At 45.6% G+C, this 16,234-nt stretch overlaps 1 protein-coding gene across 1 annotated transcript in view; it reads left to right on the plus strand.

Moving 5' to 3' along the window:
* Positions 1-15,427, plus strand: part of psmf1 (proteasome inhibitor subunit 1) — a 36,398-nt gene extending 20,971 nt beyond the window's left edge. Inside the window, exons 5-7 of the mRNA XM_068000207.1 lie at positions 1,656-1,709; positions 12,014-12,172; positions 14,943-15,427. Of these exons, the coding sequence (XP_067856308.1) occupies positions 1,656-1,709; positions 12,014-12,172; positions 14,943-14,994 (265 nt within the window). The 3' untranslated portion in view covers positions 14,995-15,427. The remainder of the gene's footprint in view (positions 1-1,655; positions 1,710-12,013; positions 12,173-14,942) is intronic.
* Positions 15,428-16,234: the final 807 nt, after the last annotated feature.

Consider the following 16,234-nt stretch of genomic DNA (forward strand, 5'->3'; position numbering starts at 1 on the left):
GCAGGAATTTCTCTCAGATTTCTTAATTCAGTACTGTAACATTTAATACGTTTGCAGTATTGCAGACTTTTCAGTGCTGTTATAAATTCAAGTGGATCGTAGATACCTGCTTGGATTTAGTGGCATTATTTGCTCCCGTCTGAGGTCCGAATAACATACTTTTTATGGAAGGAGGCTCACACTGCCCAATATCCATTTGTATGATAGCGTAACCATGGGATGCAACAATAATGCCCTCGTGACCTGAACTGGATATTTGTGTCTTTTGCACATGTACTTCTCAATCCGAAGGCAGATCAAGAAAGCACATGATGGGGTGAGGCTTGACGCGGTTTGTTAATCTGCTTTATTTCACAGTGAGTGAACATACAGAACAGCGGTTATGTTCAGATTCGCTTAATTTACTTAGTACAATTTATGTCTGTGTAATGATACAAAATAAAGAAAACTCCACACTTCCCTACCTTAGTGAGTTATTTTACTTGGTTTAAACATGGTGGGTTTAAATTCATCTTTGGCAGGGGCAGAAAACAGGCAGTGGTGGATCGGCCGCACGCTACACACCCTGCTCAATATTCTGTTCCATTGAGGTCATTGTAAAGGAAAATCAGTGTTTTCTGGTTCCTATATTTTTACCCAACAGAAACTGTCATACAACAGTAACTTGCATTTATATAGTGCCTTTAACATAGTAAAATGTCCCAAGGCACCTTACAGGAACGTTATCAGTCAAAAATTTGACACTGGGTCACATGAGCTATTAGGACAGCTTGGTCAGAGATAGGTTTTAAGGAGCGTCTTAAAGGAGGAGAGAGAGGCAGAGAGGTTTAGGGAGAGAATTCCAGAGCTTAGGGCCTAGGCAGCTGAAGGCACGGCCGCCAATGGAGGGGTGAAGGAAATCGGGGATACACAAGAGGCCAGAATTGGAGGAACACAGAGTTCTTGGGAGGGTTGTCGGGCTGAAGGAGGTCACAGAGATAGAGATGGGTTTGAACACGAGGATGAGAATTTTAAAATCGAGGCGTTGCCGGACCGGGAGCCGATGTAGGTCAGAGAGCACAGGGGTGATGGGTGAACGGGACTTGGTGCGAGTTAGGATACGGACGTCAGAGTTTTGGATGAACTCAAATTTACGGAGGTGGAAGATGGGAGACTGGTCAGGAAAGCATACAAAGCAAGAGGAACTGCAAGTGAATACCCAGCAACCGTTAACCTGCGGTGTGAATTCTGTAGGTTTTATTAGTGGGACTCCTTGTCTGCACTTTAGGGCTTGTGTTCAGAGCTGGCAGAACACCAGAGAGCAGGGTACATGGCACAGTGGATATCTGCGTCGTCACGGTATTAAATCTGCAGCTTGGCAGAGTTTGCACAGAGGCCAAGCTTCCGTTAATCGCTTCTGCTGGTGGATTATAGATTCCCAGAGTGTGTGGAGGGCAGAGTCGTTTGAACGATCGCCTGTAAACCTTTGATTGGATGCATTTTTTAAAGGTTGCTGCAGGAAGCCAGTACATGTATTTTTTATATTGCGCGGCTCAATTATTTCAAGAAATGTACCATTGCTGACACAACACTGCTTGGAATGTTTGACGCCTTCTGTTATATTGATTATAGCACAGCTAACAAACGCACTTTTCTACCCCCCCCCCCCACTCCAGGTCTGACCCTATGGCGCCGTTCGCAACAGGAGGAGATGACCTTGACCCGTTTAGGTATGAAAACGTTTATTCAATTGCATTTAAAAATACATTTATGACCATTGCCCAGTCTTGAACTTTAAAACACAATGTTGCCAATTTCAGGGGTCTTTGGAACACTTGTTCAGTGTTTGCACATTTTCCGCACCAGGGTTCTCTTCACACAAATTCAAGATGAAAATCAGTAGAGTTCAGGAGAAATATATTCTACTAAAAAGCAAGAACAAACCAGCCAGTAATGACTCACCATGGATGATGCATAAAGAAATAAGGGCAAAATTGAAACTAAGGACAAAGACAACAAAGGAGAGGATGACAAAGGGGAATACGAAGAGGTTAGGAAAGAAGTCGTAAAAAAATTAGGAAGGCAAATAGAAACTACAAAATTAAATTATCAAGGAATATAAAAAGAAATAGTAAAGTATTCTACAGACGCATAAATAACAAAAGAAAACTCAGGATAGGGATAGGGCCACGGGATACACACGATAAACTCACAGGTAATGACAGCGAAATGGCAGAAATAATAAATAATTACTTTGCCTCAGTATTTACCAGGGAGACGAACATGGTGGGCATGACATTAGAAGAAGAGATTTTAAAAGATATAAACACATTTAAGATAGAAAGGGGGAGATAATTGATAAACTAATCAGATTTAGAGAGGATAAAATCCCTGGTCCGGATGGATTACATCCGCAAATATTATAAGAAGTTAGGGAAGAGATAGCAGAGATACTAATACATATATATAAATATTTATTAGAAAAGGGAATATTAGCAGAGGACTGGCAGACAACTAATGTGATTCCTATATTTAAAAAGGGAGATAGAACAAGTTCAGGGAACTATAGACCAATTAGCTTACTGTCGGTGGTAGGAAAGATCTTTACTCAAAGATGTAATAGAAAAACATCTAGAAACCTAAAATATAATAAAGAATAGTCAGCACGGATTTCAAAAGGGAAGTTCATGCTTGACCAACCTTATTGAATTCTTTGAAGAAGTAACAGAAAGGGTAGACAAGGGTAATGCAGTAGATGTAATATATTTGGATTTTCAAACGGCCTTCGATAAGGTGCTGCATTGTAGACTCGTCACTAAGGTCAGAGCATGTGAAGTCGGGACAAGTAGCAGAATGGATAACAAGCTGGCTACAAAACAAAGCAGAGAGTACGGGTTAAAGATAGCTACTCAGATTGGCAAAAGGTGGGAAGTGGTGTTCCACAAGGATCGGTGCTGAGACCACTGTTGTTCACCATTTACATCAATGATTTGATTTCGGGAATTGGAAGTACAATTTCAAAATTTGCGAACAACACCAAATTGGGGGGTATAATTAATACCAAGGAGGACTGCAACAAAATACAGGAAGACATTAATAAACTTGCAGAATGGGCGTGTAATTGGCAAATGAATTTCAATATAGATAAGTGTGAGGTATTACATTTTGGTAGGAAGAATAAGGGGCCACATACTGCTTGGATAATAAGTCTAAATGGGGTAGATCAGCAGAGGGATGTGGGGGTACAGATACACAAATCACTAAAAGTAGCAACGCAGGTTAATAAGACCAAAAAAAAGGGTTCATTTCTAGAGGGATAGAATTGAAAAGCAGAGAAGTTATGTTAAACTTGTATAGGACCTTGGTTAGACTGCACTTGGAGTATTGTGCACAGTTCTGGTTTCCATATTATAAAAAAGATATAGAGGCACTGGAGAAGTGCCATAAAAGATTTACTGGGATGATACCAGGAAAGGTGGAACTGGCTGGGGCTCTTCTTTCTAGAAAAGAGAAGACTGAGGGGTAACCTGATAGAGGTCTTTAAGATCATGAGATTACGGGTTTGATAGGGTAGATGTAGAGATGATGTTTCCACTTGCGGGGGAGACCAGAACTAGGAGCCATGAATATAAGATAGTCACTATTAAATCCAATAGGGAATTCAGGAGAAACTTCTTTACCCAGAGAATGGTGAGAATGTGGAACTCGGTGCCACAAGGAGTGGTTGAGGCGAATAGCATAGATGTATTGAAGGGGAAGCTAGATAAACATATGAGGGAGAAAGGAATGAAAGGATATGCTGATAGGGTGAGATTAAAAAAGGGAAGGAGGAGGCTCATGCGGAGCATAAACATCGGCATCGACCTGTTGGGCCAGATGGCCTGTTTCTGTGCTGTACATTCTATGTAATTCTATGAAAATTTAAGTGGACCTTTGTTAAAGCAAGAATACAGACTTCAATTTTGAACTTGTGGTGGTGTTAATTTCAGTTTGATAAATCTGTAACACTGAGGGTCATACAGAGATCTGTAGGGTGCTCACTGTAACACTGAGGGTCATACAGAGATCTGTAGGGTGCTCACTGTAACACTGAGGGTCATACAGAGATCTGTAGGGTGCTCACTGTAACACTGAGGGTCATACAGAGATCTGTAGGGTGCTTACTGTAACACTGAGGGTCATACAGTGATCTGTAGGGTGCTCACTGTAACACTGAGGGTCATACAGAGATCTGTAGGGTGCTGGGGGCTATACAGCAGCCTCCACAGACCCTACAGGAACAACACCCCTTTAATCTCTCACCAGTTATTTGTTCCACTGCCTCTTTATGCGAGATAGCTGGCCTTGTACAAACCCACGTGCACGCTGCCTCATCCTGTGTGGATCTCACGTGCACACTTCCTCATCCTGTGTGGATCTCCCGTGCACACTTCCTCATCCTGTGTGGATCTCCCGTGCACACTGCCTCATCCTGTGTGGATCTCCCGTGCACACTGCCTCATCCTGTGTGGATCTCCCGTGCACACTTCCTCATCCTGTGTGGATCTCCCGTGCACACTTCCTCATCCTGTGTGGATCTCCCGTGCACACTGCCTCGTCCTGTGTGGATCTCCCGTGCACACTTCCTCGTCCTGTGTGGATCTCCCGTGCACACTTCCTCGTCCTGTGTGGATCTCCCGTGCACACTTCCTCATCCTGTGTGGATCTCCCGTGCACACTTCCTCATCCTGTGTGGATCTCCCGTGCACACTTCCTCATCCTGTGTGGATCTCCCGTGCACACTTCCTCATCCTGTGTGGATCTCCCGTGCACACTTCCTCGTCCTGTGTGGATCTCCCGTGCACACTGCCTCATCCTGTGTGGATCTCCCGTGCACACTTCCTCGTCCTGTGTGGATCTCCCGTGCACACTTCCTCGTCCTGTGTGGATCTCCCGTGCACACTTCCTCGTCCTGTGTGGATCTCCCGTGCACACTTCCTCATCCTGTGTGGATCTCCCGTGCACACTTCCTCATCCTGTGTGGATCTCCCGTGCACACTTCCTCAGCCTGTGTGGATCTCCCGTGCACACTTCCTCAGCCTGTGTGGATCTCCCGTGCACACTTCCTCAGCCTGTGTGGATCTCACGTGCACACTTCCTCAGCCTGTGTGGATCTCACGTGCACACTTCCTCATCCTGTGTGGATCTCACGTGCACACTTCCTCAGCCTGTGTGGATCTCACGTGCACACTTCCTCAGCCTGTGTGGATCTCACGTGCACACTTCCTCAGCCTGTGTGGATCTCCCGTGCACACTTCCTCATCCTGTGTGGATCTCCCGTGCACACTTCCTCATCCTGTGTGGATCTCCCGTGCACACTTCCTCATCCTGTGTGGATCTCCCGTGCACACTTCCTCATCCTGTGTGGATCTCCCGTGCACACTTCCTCGTCCTGTGTGGATCTCCCGTGCACACTTCCTCGTCCTGTGTGGATCTCCCGTGCACACTTCCTCATCCTGTGTGGATCTCCCGTGCACACTTCCTCATCCTGTGTGGATCTCCCGTGCACACTTCCTCATCCTGTGTGGATCTCCCGTGCACACTTCCTCAGCCTGTGTGGATCTCCCGTGCACACTTCCTCAGCCTGTGTGGATCTCCCGTGCACACTTCCTCAGCCTGTGTGGATCTCACGTGCACACTTCCTCAGCCTGTGTGGATCTCACGTGCACACTTCCTCATCCTGTGTGGATCTCACGTGCACACTTCCTCAGCCTGTGTGGATCTCCCGTGCACACTTCCTCATCCTGTGTGGATCTCACGTGCACACTTCCTCAGCCTGTGTGGATCTCACGTGCACACTTCCTCATCCTGTGTGGATCTCCCGTGCACACTTCCTCATCCTGTGTGGATCTCCCGTGCACACTTCCTCATCCTGTGTGGATCTCCCGTGCACACTTCCTCAGCCTGTGTGGATCTCCCGTGCACACTTCCTCAGCCTGTGTGGATCTCCCGTGCACACTTCCTCAGCCTGTGTGGATCTCCCGTGCACACTTCCTCAGCCTGTGTGGATCTCACGTGCACACTTCCTCAGCCTGTGTGGATCTCACGTGCACACTTCCTCATCCTGTGTGGATCTCACGTGCACACTTCCTCAGCCTGTGTGGATCTCCCGTGCACACTTCCTCATCCTGTGTGGATCTCACGTGCACACTTCCTCAGCCTGTGTGGATCTCACGTGCACACTTCCTCAGCCTGTGTGGATCTCCCGTGCACACTTCCTCATCCTGTGTGGATCTCCCGTGCACACTTCCTCATCCTGTGTGGATCTCCCGTGCACACTTCCTCATCCTGTGTGGATCTCCCGTGCACACTTCCTCATCCTGTGTGGATCTCCCGTGCACACTTCCTCAGCCTGTGTGGATCTCACGTGCACACTTCCTCAGCCTGTGTGGATCTCACGTGCACACTTCCTCAGCCTGTGTGGATCTCACGTGCACACTTCCTCAGCCTGTGTGGATCTCACGTGCACACTTCCTCAGCCTGTGTGGATCTCACGTGCACACTTCCTCAGCCTGTGTGGATCTCACGTGCACACTTCCTCAGCCTGTGTGGATCTCACGTGCACACTTCCTCAGCCTGTGTGGATCTCCCGTGCACACTTCCTCATCCTGTGTGGATCTCCCGTGCACACTTCCTCATCCTGTGTGGATCTCCCGTGCACACTTCCTCAGCCTGTGTGGATCTCACGTGCACACTTCCTCAATTGTGTCTCCCTCAACTTAGGGCAGCGCTTGTTGAAATTGAATCACCGGTTGGAACTAATCCAGCTTTTCAAGATCAGTTGATGAAAACCGTTGTTTCATTAAAGTACATTTAATTTATTTCTCTGGGTGATATAGTGAGATAACGCCCTTTGATCCTGGGTCTGAGTACAGTCTCTGCTGTAGGCCCCAGAAACAACTGAGCTTAACCAGTCTGAGTCCTATTATCAGAGAGCATGTTCTGTTCTGTTCCACTGCATCGTCTTCACATGTTGATGATCCCACATGCAATTTATTGGTCTGCAATAAAATATTTGAAAGTTTGTGTACATAACTCTCAAACTGCATTGCCTCATAGAAGCTGTGTTATCATCTTTTCAAGGGTTCGGGTAGGTCTAGTCTTGTTTTGATCTTTTGCAATGCTTTCATGTCCCATTTAGTTTAAATATATTGGCAGCCGTGCCTTCATCTGCCTAGGCCTTAAACGCTGGAATTCCTCCCCAAACCTCCTCGCCTCTCTCTCCTTCTTTAAGACGCTCCTTAAAACCTTCCTCTTGGACCACACTTTTTGTCCTAATATCTCCTTACGTGGCTCGGTGTCAAATTTTGTCTGTTTCCGCTCCTGTGAAGCTCCTTGGGACGTCTTACTACGCTAGAGGCGCTATATAAATACATGTTGTTGTTGTCTATTCAGAATTATATGGAGGTCAGTCTCAGGAGCATTCCCCCACCCCACCTACTGAAAACGAAAGAGCAAAGAAAGACCAGTGCAATAATTAAATACACAAACCATTTACTTCTGGGATCAACTAGTGCTGTGATTCCTTAAATCCTGTCCGAACAAATGGTATTATGGAGAATTATTTTTATTTTTTTGCATTTAAAAAAAAACTTTTCCAATGAAGCAGCATTTCCACCAAACAGGTTTCTTCCTCTTCATATAGAAGGTTAAGATTGAGATTTTTAGGATTTTGAAAAGAATTGATAGGGTAAATAGAGAGAAACTTTTTTTGCTAGTGGGGGAGTCTAGGACAAGGGGACATAACCTTAAAATCAGAGCCAGGCCACTCAGGAGAGAAATTAGGAAATACTTCTTCACACAAAGGGTGGTAGAAGTGTGGAACTCTCTCCCACAAAAAGCAGTAGATGCTCAATTAATAATTTTAAATCTGAGATTGATAGACTTTTGCCAGGATATTAAGGGATATGGAGCCAAGGTGGGTAAATGGAGTTAGGATTCAGATCAGCCATGATCTCATCTCATTGAATGGCCTACTCCTGTTGCTATGTTCCTATTTCTGTTTTAATTGCTTTCTGTAATGAAAACTTTTTCAACCCTATCTCCACACTGCCTCATCTTTTATTTAACTAAGATGAATCTATTTTTAAAGAGACAATCGCTGGACATTTTTCTGCTTAAAAACTGCAGCTTGTAAAACCTGTAACTGTGGATTTGACTGAGCAGTAGGGATTCACACATCAGTCGGTTCACGGGCTTGTTTAATTAAGCAGTGCCGGACACAGAGCAACTGGTTCAAATATGAAATGAAACGACCCCGGTACGGATCAGTGCAATATTATCTGTTTTGATGATAACAGGACACAGGCTCTTCCCAGAACCGACCTTCCCTTCCGACAGCATTTCATTAACTTAACGGAATTTAAGATCGCCGAGCCCCAGCCCTTCCTCCATCCTTGGCAGTGCTCCATCTCATATCAAATTTTAAAAGAGTTCTCCGTGTTTTACAATGTTCATTTCTGGATTCAAATGTTCCCTGATCAAACAGTAATTAAATATCAGTGACCAGCTTGTGCTTAGAACAGCGGTTTTTAAAATGAGGACATGCTGCACGATGGAACCATTCGATCTGACTCCCCTCTATCAGTCAATCTGCGTTATATTACAGTACAGCCTAGCATACTCCCGAGCGTCCATTATTATTCCGTAATTTATGAAGGTCAATAGCAGTAAATCACTTCTCCCTTTTTTAATCAAACCAATAGCGGCTGGATTCTTCAAGTGTAGTCTGCAGAACAATTTTTCCATTTGGGTTAAGTAGGTTTATTAAGTTTTAGCAGTCACGATAATGCGTTTGATGCCCTGTATTAACTGTGTGCAATTTTTGTACGAGCATATGCCAGTTTGACCTGTGCTCGCTGTTTGAAATCTCAATCCATGATTTTTACCGTAATTCGAAGCAGTCAGTTCTTTAAGCTTCCTGAAGTTACCGATTCTTTCTGTTTATCAAGGCTATGCCATGTGAAACATTTGCTCGGAATAATAATACTTGCATTTATTACAGTGCTTTTCATACTCAAACATCTCAAAGCACTTTACACATGTGGATAACTGATGTGAAGTACAGTGAAGCTATGTTGTCACACACTCGTCACAGGAACTGGGTCTGAATGGCTCCATCCAATCCTGAATTGCCTTCCAACAGCAACACTTAATTAGATGCTTCTGTCTTTACATTTTTTGTTCAGTTATGGAGGAGATCACTGCAGGAGGAGAAGGCTTCCCTCCTGACCCAAACCGCAGTGGGGGGAGGTTAGAGAGAGAAGTGTAACCCCAACTGGTGAGAGTGAAGTTTTGTCCCAGTGTAATAATAACCAAACTCATGTTTTATAAGCTCTGTGGGAATGGGGAGTTCTTCAAAGCGAAAGGACTCCTTGCCACTGATTTTATTGCCTTTTAATTATTTGATCCAAATATTCACGTTAAGAGGTGGAGTATTTTGTTGCTACATTCAGACTCTGCTGCAAAGCCACGAAGTGCCACGTCTGTGCGATTGTATTAGTGGCAATTGCTACCGAGGCTGTTCTGTTCTCTGTGGACTGCGCTCTGCCCCTCTGCTCTCGCTCCCTTCCCCCACCTCCTCTCGCATCCATGCTGCCTTCCACCCCAGCCCCTGCACTTACCAGATCGCCTGCTGACATTGCTGCCACCTACAACATGATCCCACCACCGAGGACCTCTCCCCCTCCCTCCCCCGCTGTCTAGAGGGAGCCGTTCTCTCCGGGATACTCTTGTTGAATCTTCCATTCACCGTAACTTCCAGCTGCCCTTCTTGCTGTTGCCTTCCCCTTCAACTACAGTGGGTGCAGTGCCTGTTCATTCACCTCCTTTTCCATCATTGTTAAGGGCCTAAGTATTCCTTCAGTGTGAAACAGAAATTTACTCGTGCTTCCTCCAGTCTAGTTTTCGCTGCTCATGGTGGAGACCAAACACAGATTAGGTCACCGCTTAACTGAACCTCCATTCTGTTTGAAAGGGTGACTCTCCTCCCTGTGCCTCACCACTTTAACCCCACTCCTAATGCAGTACAGAGGGAGTGCTGCACTGTCGAGGTGCCGTCCTTCCAATGAGACGTTAAACCGAGGGCCCGCCTGCCCTTTCAGGTGGACGTAAAAGATCCCATGGCACTACTTCGAAGAAGAGCGGGGGAGTTCTCCCCGGTGCCCTGGCCATTATATTTATCCCTCAACTAAAACAGATTATCTGGTAACTATCTCACTACTGGTTGTGGGAGCTTGCTGTGCGCATTTTTGGCAATGCAGCACTCCTTTAGTACTGCACTGAAGAGTCAGCCTGAATTATGTGCACAAGTCTCTGGATTTGAACCCACAACCTTCTGACTCCGAGAGGAGACTGCTATCCACTGAGCCCCGACTGACACAACCGTGTTAATGTTGAATACTTTTCTCTGACTTGCCTTTGTCGCTATGGTTACAAATCCCAGCACTGATTGACTTTTGAGCTCCACTTTTCGCTGGCAAGCTCCATGGGATGGAGACCAGCTCACTACCCAGCACAGCCGATGGTTGAGTTGATGCTGTGCCAGCGGGCTCTGTCCACGTGTTTCGAGATTGCCGACCCAGACCGCGTCGCGCTCTGCGGGCGAAAAGGCAGCTGGGTGGGGTCGTTGAAACTGGGAACTAAAATGGATTGGGGGAAAGTGAAAACAGAAGCCGTTTCAAGTTATGTAAAGCAACCAGCGACCCTAACCAGTTCTTGTAATGTGTTGTGCCTGCAGTGTGAGGGACGTCAATGCTCAGTGCTCTCCTCAAACAGTGTTCTTCCCTGTTTTATTTTTGCCAGAGTTTCTGAACAAAACTCGTTATAAACTTATCCTCACTTTTCCAGTTATAGCACCAGTTGATTGGTTAACAAACAGATGAATTAATAATTGCCTCCGGTAGCTTTAATCTGTTTTCTAATTAAAGCAATGTGATTGAGTCTGTCTGTGCTGCTAAATTTCCTAATTATAAGCCCCCTCTGGCTTCAATTTACAGGTTTTTAAGTGGACTAGTTCTCTGTGCTGCTGAATTAAATTGCATTTGCTTTAAAATAGTCCTGGTCCTGCCAGGCAAATCTAAGTGATGTTGAGTCTAACATTTGGTTTCTTGCAAACCTGTGAAGATGCTGGTAACGTTCAGTGGATTTTGCAGTCTTAGATTCAGTGATATTACATGCTTCTGCTCCAGACTGGTACTCTGAGAAACCCCAGAAATCCATGCATACCCACTGTAATTCCATTGGGATTGTAGCAGAAAGGCCAGAAATAAGCCAGGACCTGGATACACCGGGTCTCAGACTGCACTGTTAGTTCCTGGGGAGGGAAGGCTAAAAGTGTGATAGCCCACATCATTTATATCACGCCTTTCACGACCTTGGGACATCCCAAAGTGCTTTACAGCCAATGAAGTACTTTTTTTTTTAAAGTGTAGTCACTGTTTTAATGTAAGAAATGCAGCAGCCGATTTGCTCACAGCAAGCTCCCACAAACAGCAATGAGATAAATAATCAGATAATCTGTTTTTAGGTGTTCGTTGAGGGATAAATATTGGTCAGGACACCGGAGAGAACTCCCCCCCGTGCTCTTCTTTGAAATTGTGCCGTGGGATCTTTTACATCCACCTGAGAGGGTAGACGGGGCCTCGGTTTACGGTCTCATCCGAAAGATGGCACCTCCGACAGTGCAGCACTCCCTCGGTACTGCAACTGGAGTGTCAGCCTCTCTAAATGCATTTGTTGTTGTGTGTTCGCATTCATTCTGAGAGGTACAAGTGAGAGGACTGGACTGAAAGACTGCAAGTTTCACCTCCGAGATTTGAGTTGAAATCTAGCCCTGAATGACTGGATGAGTCTCCACTCCCGGACTGAAGAGAATTGGCCTTGAACAGGTTTAATTCCAATCCCAGTTGCGTGGAGTCCCTGGTGAATCTGAGGATGGTTCCTTGGGTTTTATGCAGTGCACTTAATGTGTTTCTCTATTTGTTTTGTCCACCAGTGATCGAAGAGGTGGAATGATAGTAGATCCTTTAAGGTCAGGATTACCAAAGTCTGGTTTTGACCCATCATCGGGGATACCAGGACAGCTTCCACCCGGGTCTGTCCCACCTGGAGCCAGATTTGACCCATTCGGACCAGTTGCACCAGGTCGTTCTGGGTATGTGTGAACTGTTTTTATTGATCGAAATGTGCAGAAAGCTTAATAAATGCAATGTTTGCATGTTGTTTATTGACTCCTTGCGTCCAGACAGTGTAGAAGCAATCACTTCTAACAGTATGCTTCAGTGTGATGCCACATACTTCTTGATTCACAACTCCAAATTGCTCCCACCGCTATTAGCATGCACAGCCCAAAATCTTCTTTCCAGCTACAGCCAGAGTTTGGAAGAGCGTAATCTATAATTGTACTGTTGAGTGCTTCCACAGCGCAGGTGGACATAGCAGGAAGATTTACCGCAAACCTGGTTAAAGTCAGGCGTGGGCCCGTTTGGACAGAGTGAAAGAGAGATGGAGAGACAATGAATTGAAGGAGAGATGGAGAGACAATGAATTGAAGGAGAGATGGAGAGACAATGAATTGAAGGAGAGATGGAGAGACAATGAATTGAAGGAGAGATGGAGAGACAATGAATTGAAGGAGAGATGGAGAGACAATGAATTGAAGGAGAGATGGAGAGACAATGAATTGAAGGAGAGATGGAGAGACAATGAATTGAAGGAGAGATGGAGAGACAATGAATTGAAGGAGAGATGGAGAGACAATGAATTGAAGGAGAGATGGAGAGACAATGAATTGAAGGAGAGATGGAGAGACAATGAATTGAAGGAGAGATGGAGAGACAATGAATTGAAGGAGAGATGGAGAGACAATGAATTGAAGGAGAGATGGAGAGACAATGAATTGAAGGAGAGATGGAGAGACAATGAATTGAAGGAGAGATGGAGAGACAATGAATTGAAGGAGAGATGGAGAGACAATGAATTGAAGGAGAGATGGAGAGACAATGAATTGAAGGAGAGATAGAGACATAATTAAGTGATGGAGAGGGTAGATGAGGGCAATGCAGTTGATCTGATGTATATGGACTGTCAAAAGGCATTTGATAAAGTGCCGCATGGTAGGCTTATCATCAAGAATGTGGCCCATGGAATAAAGGGGGCAATGGCAACACGGATACAGAATTGGCTCAGTGTCAGGAAACAGAGAGCAGTGGTGAACGGTTGTTTTTCGGACTGGAGGGAGGGGTACAGTGGTGTTCCCCTGGGGTCGGTGCTGGGACCGCTGCTTTTCTTGATATATATTAATGACTTGGACTTGGGTGTACAGGGCACAATTTCAAAATTTGCAGATGACACAAAACTTGGAAGGGTAGTAAACAGTGAGGAGGATAGTGATAGACTTCAAGAACATATAGACAGGGCTGGTGGCATGGGCGGACACGTGGCAGATGAAATTCAACACAGAGAAATGCGAAGTGATACATTTCAGTAGGAAGAACGAGGAGAGGCAATATAAACAAGAGGGCACAACTCTAAAAGGGGTACAGGAACAGGGAGACCTGGGGGTATATGGGCACAAATCATTGAAGGTGGCAGGGCAGGTTGAGAAAGTGGTTAAAAAAGCATACAGGATCCTGGGCTTTATAAATAGAGGCATAGAGTACAAAAGTATGGAAGTCATGATGAACCTTTATAAATCACTGGTTCGGCCACAACTGGAGTATTGTGTCCAGTTCTGGGCACCGCACTTCAGGAAAAATGTGAAGGCCTTAGAGAGGGTGCAGAAAAGATTTACTAGAATGATTGCAGGGATGAGGGACTTTAGTTACGTGGATAGACTGGAGAAGCTGGGGTTGTTCGTCTTGGAACAGTGAAGGTTACGAGGAGATTTGATAGGTATTCAAAATCATGAAGGGTCTGGACAGAGTAGATAGAGAGAAACTGTTCCCATTGGCAGAAGGGTCGAGAACCAGAGGATATAGATTTCGGTGATTGGCAAAAGAACCAAAGTGACATGAGGAAAAACTTTTTACACAGTGAGTGGTTAGGATCTGGAATGCAGTGCATTCCAGATCCTAACCACTCACTGTGTAAAAGGGAACTGGATAAGTACTTAAAAGGAAAAAAAATTGCAGGGCTACAGGTATAGGGCGGGGGAGTGGGACTAGCTGGATCGCTCTTGCATAGAGCCGGCACGGACTCGATGGGCCAAAAGGCCTCCTTCCGTGCTGTAACCATTCTCTGATTCTGTGTAACCAGTAGCGTCCCCTAATCTGGCAGCTCTCACTTTGCACAATCTGCGGGAGTCCAAGTGGAAATATTTGCAGGGATTGCGCACGACCCGCTCTTTCACCTGGGGCCCGGTGATTCCTGGCCTCCATTACCGTCTACCGGCAGAATCAAGACGCTGGTGTAGCTCTTTCGCCCCCACCCCCCGCTGTTCCCCCTGTGCCACCTGCTCCAATGATGGTGTCAGTTGCTGTGGCGGAAGTGCCAGAAACAGAAAGCTTTGCCCTTTCAGCTGCCGTTGGTGTTGCTCCCGGTGAGACCTGTTGTTGGCTGTCCAGCTCGGATGGATTAGTTTTCCACGTAGGGTCGAACTCTGTTAGCTGCACCACTCGATTGACCGTATTCCTGGATGTTTCATCACACGGCCATCCGTCCCACCCAGTCAAACGGCTGTTTTTCCCCATCTCCAATATTTTTTAGCTAATAAACAGAAGCGTTCAAAGATACAGTTTTTAAGTGCCCCCTATTTTTCTTACGGTTTGCATGTAGCGGTTTCCAGGAGATTAATCTTTAATTCCTGGAGACTCTGGGACAGTCCTGGAGGGCTGGCGACCCTATGCACTACTGGGGTAGGGGGCGGGTGTTGTGTGCTTAACGTTTGGATTTCTCAGTGGTTACAAAATGTTTCTCTTTTTCAGCCCCGATCCAGACCATCTTCCTCCTCCGGGATACGATGACCTGTTCATGTGATTTCCCCCCCTCCCCTTCCCACCTTAAAACAAGTTTGGTTGTAAGAAACTTCAAGCATAGATCTCAACCTGTGGAATCCGGTGGCCTTCGCTTCTTTTGGTTAAATGACCATTTTACGGACTGCATAACATAGCTGCTTGCTCGAGTGCGTTCCTATATGAAGAGCAGCAGCTTCAGCTGAGCTGGCCTGCCTTCAGCAACGGGCAGAGTTAACGAACTGAACTAATGAAATTCTGAACTGCAGCCCAAGAGCTTTATTGTCACGTTACCGGCCCATGCTTCAAGTGCCAACTTGACGACCATGTTGCTGCGTGTTGTCACACGCAGCTGTCACTGTGCGATGTCTTTAAGTAGGCGGGTGACGCTAAATGCACAAAAGAGTTTGGGTTAAGTGATCCTGTTAAACATAATAAACTGCCGAGCAAATCAAAAAGTAGTTTGATTTCAATCTGTCGTATCGATCACTGGTATCCTTATTCTGTTAAGAGGTTTTGTCAAGGATTGTTCATGAGTTGCCCTGGATCCTGGGAAAAAACTGCATATATTTATTTTCTTAAAAATTGCAAATTTGAACCTTAAATTACAGAGAGCCAGACTGTGTGCTTTGGTTGTCACCAGTTTTATTTTGTCACCAGGCTGTCTGTTTTGTAGGTAAATGTAATGTAAGCAGCAAAAATCAGAGCGTGCGGGGCCCGCTTTCTGATTTCTTTTCTCACGTCTCTTTAGATGTGCTTAGCTCACTTTCCCCCTCCCACAAGTTCAGCTTCAGAGACAGAACGCGTGATTTCTCGGGTTCCACTTACAAACCCCACAGTTATCTTCATTTTCACTTGAAGTTTAGATAAAATATTTAACAGCGCTGTGTGTGTGACTTGATTCACAAACTCCTCCAAACTTTTTTTTTGTTAAGGGAGAAACACATTTTAGGGAAAAGGAATAAAATAATTGACATCAAAACTGGCACGGAGCGTGCCAGAATGTCTTGTATATAAGCCCTACCCTGCCCTGCTTGCTGTTGGTGCCGTCTCCAGCCATTGCCCTACATGTATTCTGCATTTAACAGGCAAAAGAGTTGTTCCAAACACGTACTCATACATACAGTTATGTGGAGAGACTAGAGAAGCTGGGATTGTTCTTAGAGCAGAGAAGGTTAAGGGGAGATTTAATAGAGGTGTTCAAAATCATGAGGGGTTTTCGTAGAGTAGGAGAAACTATTTCCACAGGCAGGAGGGTCGGTAAC

The sequence above is a fragment of the Heptranchias perlo genome, chromosome 19 (genome assembly GCF_035084215.1).
Source record: "Heptranchias perlo isolate sHepPer1 chromosome 19, sHepPer1.hap1, whole genome shotgun sequence".
NCBI classification, from domain to species: domain Eukaryota; kingdom Metazoa; phylum Chordata; class Chondrichthyes; order Hexanchiformes; family Hexanchidae; genus Heptranchias; species Heptranchias perlo.